We start from the raw sequence: 18,493 nt of genomic DNA, 5'->3' as shown, positions 1-18,493 counted from the left end.
AGGCTTCCTAATACTCATAACAAATATTTCCATAAAGTAGGGATCTTAATGGATGTTTTCATTTATCTTTGTGCCATCTCTTGTAACCTGGTGTGTGAATATTCTACTGTCATAAAATTAACTGCAAAAATTATGCTGGGTCCTTCCATACATTTTAATTTGTCCATGCCCACAGATAACATAGACAAAGTGTCAGGTACAATATTCTCAGAACCTTTTACGTACTGTATCTTAATGTCATATTTCTGTAGGAATAAAATCCATTGCATTAATCTACTATGCAACAACCGACTACTCATTAAAAAGGATAGTGTTTGATGATCTGTGTGTACATGAATTGGAATTTTTGAATACTCCATACTATTGCCAATAGTTCTTTTTCAGTGGCTGTGTAGTTTAATTCATGTTTATTAAGACTGTGGCCAGCAAAAGCTATTGATCTATGATTTACATTATCTATACACCACTCTCCTTGGAATAGTTCTCTTGTGATCCCATTATCAGATGTGTCAGCTGCAATCTTAAATGGTTCACCCATACTCGGATGATGCAATTGGGTGCTTCTACCAGTGCTCTCTTTACGTTTTCAAATGCCTCATTTGCCTCTTGGTCGCAAACCCACGGTACTCCCTTTCTTAACAAATGTAAAATTCTTGGGTCGTTCAGTTCTTGACTTCATATATATCATCTATAATATCCGGCCATCCCAATAAATCCCTTCAACTGTCTTATGTTCTTAGGAGGTGGACACTCCTTAATAGCTTTTGTGCATTCTGTATCAGGTCTAATCCCCTGCACTCCTACAATATGCCCCAGAAACCTAAGTTCTTGCCTCACAAAGTGCGTTTTAGACAACTTCACTGTAATACCCTTTTCTTTAAATTTTTTCAGGGTTTTACCCAAGGTTATACAATGTTCTTCCCAGGTAGCAGAGATCATAAGGATATCATCCACATGTATTATTAAATCCTTTAATAATTCTCCTCCTAACCCCTCGTCCAGTGCATCTATAGACATGGATACCGAGATGTTTAGTCCAAACGGTAACACATTGAAATGATATGATTTTCCATCAAACAGAAATGCTGTATACTTCTTTGAATCAGGATGTAATCTAGTTTGCCAGTATCCAGCAGTCCGGCCCATCATGCTAAAAAGACTTGCTTTCTCAAATTTGGACAACAATTCATGTTAATTGGTCTGTCTCATTCTGTCTGTCTATGCTTATTCAATTTACACGCATCTAGTACTAATTGCACACCTCCTGTAGCCTTTTTTACTACTACTAGAGGGTTATTCAGGACACTCATACTACATTCTATTATTTTATTGTCAATCATTTTATCTATTTCCTCCTTAACTGCTTCTTTCAAGCTTACCGGTATTGGATATGACTTACAGAAAAATGGAGTATTATCTTTGATTTCAAATTTACGTATATAGTCACTAATACTACCCATATGATGGTAAAATACCATTTCATACTCCAATAGAATTTTAGATAACTCTAATTTTTGGTCATTGGTTAATATTGGAGATTGGTTTTCTTTGTTTTGTACATCAGCGTGGTGTGATATGTGACTTACGTTATTGACCACTGGTGAGAATCTTGCTGTAGCAGTTAATCTCCGACACTGACTCTCAGTTGTTTGTTTACCAATACAGTTATGTGTCACAAAAGATACCCAATATCTTATGTCCCCCTTTTTGACTTTATACTCTAACAGCCAATCTAACCCAAATAAGATATCCCTGTTAATATTCTCTAATACTAAAAGAGTCTGATGAAATGAGATATCTCCAATGTTGCAATTTACTTGGGTTTCATGTTTTACTTTTCATTCCAGTTATACCAACTATGTACACTCCAGTTACTGGCAACAGCGGTAAGTGTTGTTTAGTCTGTAATTTGTTAAATAATGCTCTAGAAATCAGTGACACCTCACTACCAGAATCTATAAATATGTTAACTTCAACATTCTCCACTATTCCTACTATTATTGGTTGTGGATTGTTGTTAGTCAAGTTTTGTTCTTCTAGTAACAACCATTCTTTTGTTGGTATCTTATGCATGAAATTAACATACTACTATATTACTACAACCTGGGCCCCAGCCCTGGATCCATATTGCACTGTGTTTTCCTCATTATTGGTAATCACTGATTGGTTACCATTTTGTACTGCTCGGTACAAATTCTTGCGAAGTAACTGGACCTACGTTCGAAGGTGGATGGTTCTTCTGATAATTTTCATTATCATTATTCCAGTTACATTGGTGTAATCTACTAAGTTAGCCTCATGTCTTTTAAAATTACTATTACTATTATTACTACCCCTTCTGTAATTCTGATTTTCACTTTGATGTACATTCTCATTGTAATCTTTGTTTAAGGCCTCAATTGCGTTCACAAAGGACAATAATTCTTCTACAGTTTTCCACCCACTACATATTATATCTTTCCTAGCATAGATGGGTAAGGGTCTTATTAAAATTCGGACCAACCCTTCTTCCTCCATGGGCTTATCTAAGTACTTCGCTCCTGTTAAATGCCAGTCAAAATACTTTCTCATTGTACCCCAAATACTGTTGTAATACTTTGGGTTCCACAAATTGGAAATTAGTTTTTCTTGGGCACTCACTGACCACTCCTTAAACTTCTTCTGGAAGTCTGCCCAAGACGAAAAGTTTTTGATGTTTACTGTACCCCACTCTGAGGCTTCTCCTAAAAGATACCCCACCACAAATTCAGTCTTTTTTTAATCTTCCCAAGTCTTGGGCAAGGCTTGATTGAACCTTTTCAAAAAGTGAGTAGGATGTACTTCCCTATCCGGCTTAAACTTAGGAAACTGCCTAGTTAACCCTGAATTTGATCCCCACTGTAAATCTGTCATTACTTCACTAGTTAACACTACATTAGGAAAATTCACCCTATTTTCCACTTTGTCCTCTATAAGTTTGAATTATTTTCATAGTTTGTCTACATTTCTCTTAGTGTTACTAAGATCAGAAGATAAAATCGGAGACACATTGTCAGAGGTTACTCTTTTGGCAACTTTTCTGTCTATCATCTCTTCTACCTATTCCTCCAGATTACTGATATTTATTATGTCAGAAGTGGCTAGATTCTCTTTAAAATTTCTTTCCACATTATCAACTCGAGTGTTAATGCCATCAACTTGCGATTTCACTATAGGAATTAGTTTGTCCTGTTTCTCAACACTTTCCTTTAAAGTGTGTAATCTTTGTTTTGCAGCATCAAATGTAACATTACATACACTCTGAAATGATCCTAATTTTTCACTAAAGTCGGACTCTACACTATTACACTTATCTTCAACATTGAATTCTAACTTCTTTGCTAAATCTTGGAATAGGTTATTCAGTGTCTGATTAAAGTGAGTGAACAGCTGATTGATGTGACTACTTAAAGAACTAGTTAATTCACCTTTCAAATCTATTTTAACATTTCCAACTTTAGTGGTTAAAATGTCAAATTCAATCTTCAAATTTCCCATGCCTTCACATAAGTGGCTAAATTCCTTATTTTGTTCATCTAATTGTGCACTTAATAATCCTAAAGTTTTATTCTGAACATCCAATTTATTATTTGCTTGAGTATTCACTGTGTCTATTTCTCTACTTAAATTAGCACTCCCTGCATCGAGTTTTTCACTTAGAGTTGCTGAATCTGCTTTCTGGTCATCCAACATAGCAATAAACTGAGTACTTACTGAATCTACCTTAAGACTTTTGAGCATTTAAAACTGCACTCTGTGCTTCTAAATTTTTACTTAAAGTAGTAATTTGGGCATTTTGGACTTTGATTAAATTTACTACTTCAGACCAGTCTGGCACTTCCCTACTCACTTTAATAGCTGTGGTTGGTTCTGAAGTTTCTCCTAATTGCTGTTCTTGATCCATAACTTTACGTGTTTTAGACTTTTTGAGCATTAAAAAAAATTCTACTCTACTTATAATGACTACAATATTACAGTCTATTTCAACAGTTCCCTTAACTTTATACTCAAACAATAATTGTTTTACGCTCACCCGGTGTAGAGTTCTAGCTGCATTGGTTAGCGGATGTGTATTCAGTGCCAGTGAACAGCACTGTCACTGGGATCATTGAATGTTGGTTTCAGTGTCTGAGTCAGCAAGTGGATGTGTAGTCTGCACCAGTGAGCAGCTTTGGCACTGGCATCATTGGATGTAAGGCTGGTTACAGTGTTGGCATCAGTTGCGATGTATGTGATAGCTGTGTACTCTCCACACCGAATCTTCTTAGTCAAAGTATTCTTTGTGTAACTCTTCTTAGTCTAAAATGTTGAGGTCTACATTCCTTTGACGTTATTACTTTCTTAGGTCTATTACTGTGTTGCATCCACAACTTTCTTCCATTTGGTTCCATGGTCTCAATCCAATTACTCAAAACAGTTCTCTTATCTTGTTATGCCTGGTTGCTATGGCAACCCAAAATATCTTCCTCCCATTTCTGTCTTAAACTTTCCATTTTCTTCGAGTCCTGTTACTTAGGTCGCCACATTCTAATGTTTTGACGACACGATGAGTGGTGCAAAATGGGATTGCATTCACAATTCACACCCCTCTCTCATCAGTTGACTTATGTAATGGGTCTAGCCGATCCTCTTCTCTGGATAATCAGCTACATCGATCTCCCAAAAGCTTCTTCTCCGAAGGCTATCACTAGTTATAGGAATTTAAAAGACTGTACTTTTGAAATAATTGGGTACTCATAGAAAACTTTCAGTTCAATGATGGTATATTTTCACTTCAACAGGAAACCATTTTACCATTTCTTGTATAAACATTTAAACTCTTAATTATTAACATGTCTTGAATCTAGTGAGTCCCAAACATGAAGTAAGTAAAAGTCTCTATTCAATTCATGCTTCATCTGTCTCTTTAACAATTATCACAGTCCCATAAATCATGGAATATTACACAAACACTCCTTGTCCTTTTAATACAGCTTCCAAGGCATGACGGCAAACACTTGTCGGTGCTGCTCATCTGATGCAGCTCCTGTCCTCCTATGACAAACGTCAATCCTGCACACAGAGACATGTGTTGCACAGTAAATAGGCTCTCTCACACTTATCTTTAAAACATCGCGTGTTCAAGGTGGCAGATGGTTGAGCGGTTCCAGAATTTACATGGAAATTCTTGAATCACTACAAGTCCTGGATTCATGTATGCATCAAAATAAAACCAGGATTTAGAAAGCACATTTCAGAATCAATCACTGTTGTCAAATATGTATTTTATGAATATTGGTATTTATAACTGTATTACTTCTGCTTGTTATTTATTGTGAAAAGATTGTAACAAATTGTAAATCCAAATTCTGTAACTTGTGCATTTATTCACAGACTTTACAACTTTTAATGATCAGCTTTGTTCCATCTTTGTCATAAATAATTCATCTATAGTAACTTAAGTACACCTTGTATTGAGCTGGACTTGGGACTGCACTGTGCCTTCACATAGAATTTCACCACTACCAATGTGGGGACCATTATCGAAGCTGACTCCTGGCATATTATCATCTACTATCTGATGTTTCTTATGAGAGACTTGTCAGTAACATCACTGTATTTCCAGCTACTGGATTCCAATACAGTGCAGTGACACACAGCATCAAGCTCAAGCAGGTGGCAGAAAGCAAATGCAATGAGACCCTCAAAAATTTTCCAACCACAACATGATCACCATGTGCCTTGGGAGAGGAATCTCACAATACTGTGGATTATACTCATATGAAAATGACTGATAGCCCATCAGTTTCATGCCATCCTAGGTGTTTATTTCCTGATCATCTTGCTACAAAGCAGAATGTAACTGTATGCTCAAGGAAGGTATTATCTGCCCTTACAGCAATTTTTGCTAATCATCTCTCCATCTAGTACCAAAGAAGTGAACTTGTGGTGCCCACATGATGATTCTCATAGAAGGGCAATTCTGGATAGATATCCATATCCTGTTAAAGAGATTATAACTATGCTCCACATGCTGCTACTACTGTAAACAGTCATAATTATCACACTAAATGTATTCAGGTGTCTTCATGATACTTGACTCATGCAAGGCTGCTTGGACTTGGCAAGGTTTTATTGACTTTGTGTAGCAACGTTTGTCAGTCTGTTTTGCACATTCTAAAACCTCTATTCTGTTTAAAACCATAAAAAGTGCCAAATTTTAATTACAGTGTTGTCAGTTATTCCAAATATTTATGCAGTTGCTGCATGTGTATTTGACAGCAGAAGTCTTCAGTTATTTAAAACATTAAGTACAGAGAAAGAGAGAGAGAGGAGGGAGAAAAAGAGAGGGGAGGTGGGGTGGGGAGGGGGATGGGGTGTCAGTGAAAAGTAGTTTGCACTTACTTGATGTGTTTAATTGTTGTAGGTTCTTCTTTGAGTTGATACAATCATTGTAGGATAGTACTTCCTTCATGCTAGAGCTGCAAAGAGGTTTATCCATACATCAAATAAGTAATACTATAGAGCAGGAACATATTTTCTCTTCAAAATTATTTCATTCCCTATTTTGCAATTTTCACAAATTAACACACTTCTTGGCAAGAACTATTAACTTCCAACTGTTTTACGCTAAATTGTAACACATGCTCCAAGTGAACAAGAACAGAGGTATAATAGTTTTATTACAAATATATATGTGTATGGTTGTATAATCAATATCCTTGACCAAAAAATTGCAGTTCATTAACATTTCATAAAAGCAAAAAGAAATATAGTTTTATATTGATTTTATCTTTTCGAACAAGTAGAAAGCAATAAGTATGATTATAATTCTAAACCTAAATACTCTTGACTTCACTAATGAACAGATCTGTCAAGTAAATTATAAATACAATAATAATTTTATTTATGATAAAATAGTTAATTTTATGTCAGTATTATGCTTCATCAATTGTCATTACCTCAAAATTCAAAAAATATACAACTTGCAATTTCGATCTCTGTGGATCATGTTGTAAGTGGATAAATTCTCTGAATTGCCAAAAAACAGCATACTGGTATTCAAATTTCAGATGGTACGCAGTGCAGCACAAGGAGGTATAAGCAGTGTTGAGATCAGTTTGGTTGAAGCTTTCCAGTTTTTTATCAGCCGATGCAAACTGAAACTGCATGTTATATTGTCTTTTAATCACACATTCAGTGAATATCGTAGGCGTCTACACTCATATACTAACCTAGTAACTTGTTGTGACTGCATATGGTTTGAGGTAAGTCATCTGTGAGTACATATAATGAAAGTTGGTTCCTTTCTCTGTGTTTTACTTCAACAGCTTTAATCTGGAAATTTATAATACATAAAAAGTTTTCTTTGCTTTAGTGTTCATGCTTTACCTGCTTGATAAGTACTGTGGATTAATAGCATTTCCATACTCAGCTTGGCTCCATAAACAGTTTAATGTGTGGTGATTAAGTGTTGTGAAAATAAAATCATTAGATAAGAGTGACAGTAGTTATATGAAAACAGAGTATTAGAAATTTTGAAACAGGAAAATTTATGAAATTTAAGTCAGTCTGTGAATGCTTGATAAGACGGTACTTATCTTGAGTTCTTTGATTTTCCCTTATGTTGTTTTGTCAGAACTATAATGAACATTATAACTTAACTCCATCCAAACAGGCCTTGGAAGGCCCAACGGGACCTATCAGCCATTGTGTCATCCGCATCCCAAAGGCATCACTGGATGCAGATTGGGAGGGGCCTGTGGTCAGCACACCTCTCTCCCAGCTGTATGTCAGTTTATGAGAATGATAATGAACATCATGTGAGTAACAAATACTGTAAGATACCTTTGAAAGTGCAGAATTACATTATGATTTAATACACTCTGTCTGGAAGTTCAGAAAATAAATATAAGTCCAGCAGAAGCGCAGAGAGACATTGATCTTAGCTTCTTCTGTTTGAAAATTTCTAACTCTGTTTTCACTCTTATCTAATGAGTTTATTTTCACAACACCTTTAGTATTAGCAGAATAGCTAAATATAAAACTGACATGTATTTATTGAGATAAAACAAATTCCACTGGTTGATAAGAAATAACTGGCTGCATTTGATCTCAGTGATTTCCATGATGCAAATAAACTCATTAGTAGTTGATAAAAAAGGAGAAAAATGCTCTGTTTAACTGCAGTGTATACAAGAGAGGTAATAACGTGAAAAATCTTTATCATTATTTTATCATTACTAAGGAAACATCTATCATACACAGAAGATGCTATGAAGTTGCTATATAGGTCCATGCTCAGTTACATATTCTGATGGAAATAATGCATAAATTTAATCTGTGCCTTCCTTTAAAAAAATTAAAATAAAATATTCAGTATGATCATGATAGATGAATATCCTTGTTATAACTAGGACCACAAGGAAACATATGGCCATAAAGGATATACAATTTATTGGTTCATGGAATGACATCAACAAGAATACAATGAGAGTGGTTTACACATCTTGAACACTTTAATCAACTGGGGCTCTGGTTGCTGCACATGAATTTGTAAAGAAGCTATGCATGTCGTGTGCCACTAGTGTAGTGCCACAAGTGAATGGCAGACCTTGTGAGGGAGGTAGGTACTGAGGTGCCCCTGCAACCATCTTGGGTAGTTTTGGGTGCACTGCTTAAATGTCAGCACATGTTATGCTTGCTGTAGGACCAGACGTACTTCTGGTGTGGGTGTTATGTGTGGTATTCAGTGCATTACTACATTCCTCCTTCCCTGCAGGGGGAAAAAACCAGGCATCACCATCTATGGTGCTGTGACTGAAGAAATGTCCTTGGCATCCATGGCAGTGCTAGAGGCTGCAGGCAAAAGGGCAAGATGTTTCCAATCCACACAGACCAGCGTGTACAGTCAAAAGGAAAGGTCGAATGGCTCTGAGCACTATGGGACTTAATATCTGAGGTCATCAGTCCCCTAGAACTTAGAACTACTTAAACCTCACTAACGTAAGGACATCACACACAGCCATGCCCGAGGCAGGATTCGAACCTGCGACTGTAGCAGTCACACAGTTCCGAACCGAAGCACCTAGAACTGCTCAGCCACCGCGGCCGGCAAAGGTAAGTGGAATGAGGGTATCTCCGCTAGCTGTGGAGCCTGGCCGACTGGTGGACATGATGGTGTCAGGAGGGTGGAAGCCATGTGGATGTCAAAGTCCACAGCAGGGGCCACTGGTGAGGGCAACATCAATGGCAGACTGGAGAGGAGAGGCTCTGGTGATGGAGACCTGGCATCTGTCACTGCTGTCCATGGCACCTGCTCAACACAGTGGTATGTGTTGGCACTGGCCACAGTAAGCTAACCCACTGTGGTGAGCAGGCCTGCTCTCCCTTCAGAGAGCACAGGTCTGCCAAAGGATGAGGCACAGGCCCATTGTGTGAAGAGTGGCCCTGCACCCATCCTGGCATGCAACTGTTTCTTGTGACATGCCACAAGCCATTCTCTCTCTCTTGTGGCATGCCGCAAGCCAATCACCAGTGAGATCCAAAGGGTCTGTGCTGACTGTTGGTTACAGGCTGAAAAAAACCGTGAGAGCACTGTCCAACTGTTCTGGCCCAGACTTGTGTGCTGAGTGTGATTGTCATCAAAACCAGTGCCTCTGGGGATGCCAGCTGGCAACAAGAGTCTGAGCAATATCCACAGCTGAGGTCTGTGCAGGAGCTTGGTATGACTCTTGATCTAAACTGGCATTAGTTGGTAAGAGCCTAAAAAATTGTGAGTGACTCCTCACCCAGGTTCAGAAAAGACATTCTACATTGCTGTTTGACTGTGGATGGAAGGGAGGCACTGTGTGTATAAAAGTCTTTGAGAGAGTGTACCATGAACTGAGGAACAGAGTCCAAATCCAGGGTGCAAGGCAAGCTTCTATGGAGAATATCTTTGATGTGGCTTGACAGACCTGTCTGCTGTCACAGATGGACAGCGAATGGCACTAGAAAAATGCGAAAAAGCATCAACTGCCAGTAACCAGAAATACTCTAAAAAGGACCAGCAAAATCAATTGGAGTCTTTCCCAAGGTTGTCTATGGATCCGCCATTGTGAAAAAAGAGTGCACAGCACCAACTGCTGACCTGAGCTCTTGCAGCAAGCCATGTCAATGACTTCCACCTCCCAATAATTGCCCAGCCACAACACATGGTGGCATGCCAACTGTTTTGTGCATGAGATCCCCCAGAATGGTAATGTAATAAGTGAAGGACCTCGTGCCACAGAACTGCTGGAACCATGATGCAGGGAGTAAACCCTTCCATCAACAGGGGAATAAGGCCATCCGAGATGGAGAGACAAAGGTGCAATGAATAAAATTCTGAAGTGGGACTGATGCCTGGCCCGACTGTCCGCCGGGCCACCCAAGATGTATCGTACGTATGACCTGCCAGAGCACCAGATCCACTGTCACAATTGAGGTAATTAGGAAATTGGTGACGGGGAAACCAGCCGCCATGTTTCTTGCCTCTGTACCCAGTTGAAAACAAAGCAGTTCATCCTGGTCAAACAAGGGATCAGGGTCCATGGTAAGTCAGGACAGAGCATCTACAATTGCATGTTGTGATGTGGCATGAAGGTGGATCTCATAATTGTATTCAGTCACCAACAGAGCCCAGTGCTAAAGATAATGAGTGGTGTTGTCTGGTAAGGTAGCTGACTAACTAAGCAGGGAAACCATGGGCTTATGGTCAGTAATTAAATAAAATTTTGCACCGTACAAGAACACATGACATTTTTTTAAAGGGATGGACAATAGCAAGAGCTTGTATTTCCACCTGACAATAAAGTTGCTGAACCACGCTGAGTGTTTCTGACTCAACAGCAATAGGCTGTTCGAATCCATCTGAATTTTAATGGACCAGAACCACCCCCACCCCATACTGGAACACACCTGTGTCCAGGACCAGATATTTGCAGGATTAAATGTTGCAAGACTTGGCACAGAGTGAAGACTGTCCTTAAGCTGAACAAAAGCATGCTCACAGGCTACAGACCAAACCAAAGGATCACATTTCTGATGCAAGGGGTGGGGAATAGCTGCCAACCTGGAAATAAACTTGTGATAGTGTTCCACTTTGCAAAGGCCTGCTGTTCCATAATTTCATGCAAGCAAATCATAAGTAAGCAGTGAATTAAACTTATAGGTAAACGTTTCCAGTTGGTATAAATATAATATAAGTGTTGTTACATTAGTGGAAGTGTTAGTGAAGTGTTAAAGAAGATTAAACAGGGTAAGAAGTTTATTTTCCTTCTCGCACCTATAGCACGGATTTTAGGCTTAATTTTGTGCACACATATCGTAAGTAAACAGTGACTTAAACTTATATGTAATCACCAGTTATTTTATTCAGTACTCTTTCAATTTATATATATATATATCTGCCTGAATAGTTTTTAGGGCCCTTTGTTTATGTTTTAGTCAGTACTTAAATCAGTTTTTACCATGAGTGAGAAGTGTGTGACATGCCATAGGATTGTTAGTTCTGGGGTGTGGTGTGATGGGTGCTGTAGTTTCTTTCATTGGGGTGAATGTAGTGGTGTGGGAAATGAAGACATAAATGAAGCTCACCAGTGGTATTGCAGGATCTGCAGTAGAGTGCAACAGGTAATAGGGGGAACAGGCAAAGGAGAGTATCAGACAGCTTTGTCATAAATCTTGAAAATAGATTTGACCTGTTGCCTCAGTCAGAATTGGATGAGCCTCATGTAGCTGAAGCTGTAGAAAGGGCACAACAAGCTTTCAAGGACTTGAAAAAGGCAGGGAAATTTGTAAAGAGAAAGAAAGTTCTGTTGTTTGGTAGTTCCCATGGTAGAGGTGTTGGCCAACTACTGCAGGAAAATCTAGGTCCAGAGTACCAGGTCACAAAGTTTTTCAAGCCTAGTGCAGATCTGGGTCAGATAACAGAAGATGTAGGTTCTTTATACAAGGATTTCCCAAAGGACGATGCCGTGGTAATAGTGGGTGGTCCGGGAAATAGCATTGACAGAGACCCTGAATATTCCATAGAGAGTGACCTGGTGAAGGCAGCATCAGCAACGAAGCATACGGGTGTGGGATTTGTGTCTGTGTTGAGACACCATGATTGGCCTCATTTGAACTCTTCCATTGGGAGGGTGAACTTGGAGTTGGAGTGGCTGCTTAGGATGGATATAGGGTCCCATATTGATTTGATTCCTGCAGATGCTATCGATAGGTGGGACTGCACTAGGCATGGCCTTCACCTCAATAGGAAAGGGAAGGGAAAACTGTCTGGATTGATTGCAGAAAACTTAAGGGGGGACACTGTCACAAGTGGTAAAATACCAATGGTCACAGGTATCAGAGGGATGCCTCTTTTAGGATAGGGAAGGGGGAAAGAAAATGAGTTTTAAGAGAGATTGGCAGACACACTCAGTTTGAGAAAACAGATGAACAGGAGACAGATTTTAGCGTACAGCCTCCATTTAAACAATGTTTAACAGAAAGCAATCAGAAACTGCCAGTTCATCTTTGCCAAAGCAGTTATAATCCCATTAGTATGCAGTATCAGTTATCTTTATTACACCAGAACATTCTGGGACTCAGAAATAAAGTTGATGAACTACTCATTTGTATTGATGAAATGAATTCATCTAACCAAATTGATATAATCTGCCTCTCTGAACATCAAGTGACCACTGGTATAGATATGATAGACATTTCAGGATTCAAGCTAGCTTCCTACTTCTGCAGAGTAGATATGGATGGAGGAGGAGTTGCTACATTTATTAAAAACTGCCATAAATTCAAGAACATTGACATTAATAAATTCTGTTTGAGCAGCATCTAGAAGCATGTGCAACAGAAGTAGAGTTCTGAAACAGATACTGTATAATAGTAACTATTTACCGAGCACCTGCAGGAAATTATAATCTCTTCATAAATCATCTAGAAGCTCTTTTGGGTTATTTAACAGGAAGAAACAAACAAATTTTGATTTCTGGTGACTTTAATACAGATTTTCTAATGCAATCTTCCAGTAAACATTTACTGCAGTTAGTAATGTTGTCTTTCAATCTAACTCTCACTGTAAACTTTCCAACTAGGATCACTAAATCCTCATGGACAGCCATTGATAACATTTTTATAGACAAATCAAAGGAACAAAATCATATCATAAAACCTGTAATAAATGGACTATCAGATCATGACATGCATCTCCTTGTATTGGATGTAAATTCTAAGCAGATTATCAAGACAGCTAAATCTGAGTACAGGAGAGTAGTCAATCAACCAAAACTTGAGTGTTTTAGAAAACTACTCAAAGATCTGAACTAGAAAGACGTTTATGGTGCTCAGGACATGAATGAAAAATATGACACATTCATGAACAATGTCAGTACCATGTTTGAAAACTGTTTTCCTCTAAAAGTTACTCAAATTGAACAGAAGTTTATAATAAAACCATGAATTACACAAGGAATAAAGATTTCCTGTAAGACAAAAAGGAAAATGTATCTGTCAACCAAGAATAGGTCCAATGCTGATGATTTAGCTAAAAACAAGGAATACTGTAAAATATTAAAAAAAGTAATTCAGGCATCTAAACAAATTCACTACGAGAAGAAGATAGCAATGCCAGGGAACAAAATAAAAACAATATGGGATATAGTGAAAGAGGAGACTGGTAGAACCAGAAAGGATCAGGATCAAATAGCATTAAGGGTAGATGACACATTAGTAATCGATGGGCATAGTGTGGCAAATCTATTTAACAAGTACTTTATATCTGTTACTGATAGAATGGGATTGTCAGGATCAGTAAATAATGCCTTTCAATGTCTGAAACTAGCCTTTACAAATAGCTTCAGGTACATGAATATGTCACTCACTTCACCAAAAGAAGTAACTTCCATAATAAAATCTTTAAAAACGAAGCATTCTAGTGGTTACGATGAAATATCAACAAAGTTAATTAAGACATGTTCTTGTGAGTTTAGTACAATTCTAAGTTACTTGTGTAACCATTCAATTACAACTGGGATATTTCCTGACTGGCTAAAATATGCAGATGTTAAGCATCTATTCAAGAAAGGGGATAAAGAGATACCATCAAACTACAAACCGATTTCACTTTTGCCAGCATTCTCAAAAATTTTAGAAACAGTAATGTACAGGCAGTTTCTCAACCATCTGACCACAAATAACATATTATCAAGAACACAGTTTGGATTTCTGAAGGGTTCTGATATCGAGAAGGCTATTTACACGTACAGTGAAAATGTACTTAATACATTAAATAACAAATTACAAGCTGCAGGTATTTCCTGTGATTTGTCAAAGGCATTTGATTGTATGAACCACAACATCCTTTTAAATAAATTAGAATTCTATGGTGTCATGGGTAGTGCTGCGAAATGGTTCAAGTCATACCTCGCTAACAGGAAACAAAGGGTGTCAGTGCAAGGGACTAGTGAATTAAGTCATCAGTCATCATCAGAATGGGAAGAAATTACATGTGGTGTCCCACAAGGATCCAACTTAGGGCCATTGCTTTTTCTTGTGTACATTAATGATCTCTCATCAGTTACACTGCCAGAAGCAGAGTTCGTTTTGTTTGCAGATGACACAAGTATTGCAATAAATAGTTTGTCAAGTATAGTTCTAGAAAGATCTGCTAATGATATTTTCATGGATATTAATAAATGGTTTAAAGCCAACTCACTGACATTAAACTTCGAAAAGACTCACTATATGCAATTTAGAACCTGTAAGAAGTTTCCACCCAGCATATGCATAAAATATGAAGAAGAGAAGATAGAAGAGGTTGACAGTCTTAAATTCCTGGGATTACAACCTGATAATAAATTCAGTTGGGAAGAGCACACCACAGAACTGCAGAAACGCCTTAACAAATCTATATTTGCAATTCGAGTGTTAGCAGACATAGGCGACATAAAAATGAAAAAGCTTGCATACTTTGCCTACTTTCATTCCATAATGTCATATGGTATAATATTTTGGGGTAACTCTTCAAGTCAAACAGAACGTTTCAGAGTCCAAAAGCGTGTAATACGTATTATTTGTGGAGTAAATTCACGGACGTCCTGTAGAAACCTCTTCAAAGAACTGGGTATACTAACTACTGCCTCTCAGTATATTTACTCATTAATGAAATTTGTCCTAAATAATATATCTCTTTTTCCAACAAACAGCTCAGTTCATACATACAATACCAGGAACAAAAATGATCTGCACAAGGACTTAAAAGCACTTACTTTAGTTCAAAAAGGGGTCCACTACTCAGGAACACTCATCTTCAATAATTTGCCAGTAAACATAAAAAATTTAGTTACAAATAAAAATCAGTTTAAAAGGAGCCTGAATGACTTACAAGTGGCCAACTCCTTCTACTCCATTGACGTATTTTTTAATAGAAACAAATGATGTATTGTATATATTCATACCATTAGTATTGTTATTTCAGCTAAAAAAAATGATAAAAAAAAGTGAGACTTTGTGAGATTCTATTTGAGGCTTGTGGCCTGCAGAGAGGCTCATGGCCTGTAGATCAGTAAACAAAAAATGGAGATTAAATAGGCGATACTCCCATGGTAACACCTGTTATGACAATATCATCAGGATAGTTCATGCAGTGTGGGGCATACATCGCAACCTGTTCTAAAAATCAGTGAAAGATGCCAAGTACACTAGTGACAAACATTATCCAATGTTACTGATAGAGGCTGAAACACATGTTAGCCACAAGCAACTCATCAAATGTAATATGAAGCCTAATCTGAAGATAACAGCAAACATTGTGAAGAAACAGTATGAATATTGATATCCAATGATTTCTGCAATTACTGCTGGTCATGTACAAATCGAGATACCACTCCTATGTGATATTTCCATTCAACATTTATGGTAAGAGGCCCACCACTTGGGGTAGGTTGCCCACTCAGGCTGCATTAGAAAATCATGGCACAAAGGAGTAGTGTCTGTTCCTGCTGCCAATGACCCTTCTGTTCAGGTCAGCCCAGTTGGCTTGTATTTACTGTGGCCACCTCCTTTTACACAGCATGTTCAGCTCCAAGAGTGAGAGCTGCACATGGTCAAAAACAGAAACAGCGCTCCAAGCCTCTAATTAGCAGCTCATGGCAGGGGAGACCTCAAAACACTGTGCATTGTTAAAAACCTCTTCTAATGTACAGTCCTCAAACTGAAAGGCATGTGTGCACCTCCTTGTTTGCAGGCAAACAAGTGATTGCATCTCTGATCATGTTGTCCACAAAAGACTTCTGAGACTTAGACATGACAAATGGACACTTTTGACTGAGGTTGTGAACCTTGGCCACACAGGCGTGATACAATTGCTGTGACTCTTTATGACTTTGGTTGAATTCAGGATGCACAGTGGCCATATGTGTATGCTTTTGGTGACAGGAGGACAGCAAATGTCACATATCATTGAAAGAAAGTGATGCTGATTCTAGCAGAGGAGCTGACATGAACATTTAGTGATACACACGAGGGGGTATCTGTCATAGGAAAAGAGCTTTATGAACACACATGTTGACCACTTAGAATGCCACAAAATGTTGGCAAAGCTGCTGTCTGGGGGTGGGGCAGGGTGGAACAGCAACTGATGGTTGAGCCTGGATCAGCGTAGCCAACAGCGATTCCAACATGCCCATATGCACCTGCTGTAGTTGCAGAAGTAATTGGAGTAAAGCCTCTATGGGTGAGTTAAACTGCAGAAAAATCACAAAATTCCAAACATACAAAAATTTGACCCTTGGCATCACCACTTGTGTTCTAACTAGGATCAGAATGTTTCTTATAGCCATAAAAGAGATGAAATTTATTGGGACATGGAGTGACATCAATAAAAATACAATAAAATAGTTTACATATCTCAAACACATTTAACAAATGACCTGGGTTCTCAGTTGTTTCTTTCTACCCAGTATGGTTTCAGCTGTCTCATGTATTATACCTTTGACCATTTCCCATCGTTCTTCAATCCCCTCTCCTGCCCGATCTTCAGATTCATTAAATCTATTTGTCAAAATAGTTTTACACTGTTGTGCTGTATTTTCATCATTTCTTAACTTGGCATCATCAAACTTTGGCACACCAGGTTTCTTGTTCTGTCTGTAATTGGCTATCCTCTGTCTGTATTTGATTCTTACTAAGTAGTGATCACTGTCTCCATCTGCACCATGACAATGATCCACTTCTAATTTATCTAACGTGTGTCATCTATCTATGAGTAAGGGATCAATCTAATTTTTTTGCGATCCCATGTGGGGAGCATTATGTAACTTTCCTTAGATCCTTCCTTTGCATTCATGTGCTTTTAATAATCATGTTATTGGCAAAGTCAATTAGTCTGGTACCACTATCATTAGAAGCTTCATGCTGACTTTCTTTACCAGCTGCTTTCCTGTATGCAATTTCTCTTCGTACTTGAGCATTGAATTCCCCCATAACCACTTTAACATCATGCTTTGCCACAGTTGCTATTTCCTGTTCCAGTTCCTCATAGAATTTTTTTTCCATCAGCTCTGCATCTTCTGTTGGAGCATACATACATAGGAAGGACATATTGAAGAAGTGGGCTTTCGTTCATAGTACAAAGATTCTTTCAGCAACAGGCTTAAAGTTCAATATGGCTGCCTTGTGAGCATTATCAACCAGTGCCTCCATATCCTCTGCTTCCACGGCTGTAGAACAATGAGTGTGTCCCAGGTGCTAATATTCCACTTCCTTTCCATCTGAGCTCTTGTTCTGCCACCATCATCACATTATATTTCTTCATTTCCTTTTTCAGGTTCTGTAGTCCTCCAGTCTTGTTCACTGTATTCACATTCCATCTTGCTAAATACCTATTCATATGCTGTTTCCATTGCCAAGGCTGTTTATCCATTACATCCACTTCCTTTGTCCTGTGGTTCCATAACAAGCTTCTTTTTCTGGGGTAAGGCTATTAGTGCCACACCTAACCGTCCTCCTTCATCCAGGCTTGAGACTGGCATTGGGATTTCAATGGTATCTCCTAGTGGCAGAGATGGATGTGGTAAGTTACTGTTAGTCAAGAATGCTTTTAATGCAACAAAGATGCTAATATCAGCACCTCAATGAAGTTGAATGAGACCATGTAATAGGGCTTTGAGAAGCTGGATGTTCTTTCTGTGATATTGCAGAAAGACTTGACAGGAATGTAGGCACTGTACAAGAGTGCTGATAGCAGTGGTCACAGGAACTTACGGTCACAAGATGACTGGGCTCTGCGTGGCCACATGGCGCTACTTGGAGGGAGTATGGAATGTTCAGCATATGGCGCTGGCACATTGTATTGCATCTGCAACATCAATTTGAGCAATAATTGGCACCACAGTGATGCCACGAACTGTTACAAATTGGTTATTTCAAGGACAGCTCAGAGCCAAATGCAATGTAGAATGTATTCCTCTGGCCCTAA

General features: G+C 38.4%; 1 protein-coding gene across 1 annotated transcript in view; it reads left to right on the top strand.

Annotated features, from left to right (window-relative positions):
* The window catches only part of LOC126260400 (dynein axonemal heavy chain 7-like), a 166,951-nt gene extending 159,483 nt beyond the window's left edge, over positions 1–7,468 (top strand). The window contains exons 8-9 of the mRNA XM_049957727.1: positions 7,071–7,265; positions 7,418–7,468. Of these exons, the coding sequence (XP_049813684.1) occupies positions 7,071–7,265; positions 7,418–7,468 (246 nt within the window). The remainder of the gene's footprint in view (positions 1–7,070; positions 7,266–7,417) is intronic.
* The last annotated feature ends 11,025 nt before the right edge of the window (positions 7,469–18,493 follow it).

This window comes from Schistocerca nitens, chromosome 5 (assembly GCF_023898315.1).
Source record: "Schistocerca nitens isolate TAMUIC-IGC-003100 chromosome 5, iqSchNite1.1, whole genome shotgun sequence".
Classification (NCBI taxonomy): domain Eukaryota; kingdom Metazoa; phylum Arthropoda; class Insecta; order Orthoptera; family Acrididae; genus Schistocerca; species Schistocerca nitens.
This window is presented reverse-complemented; position numbering and strand designations above follow the sequence as displayed.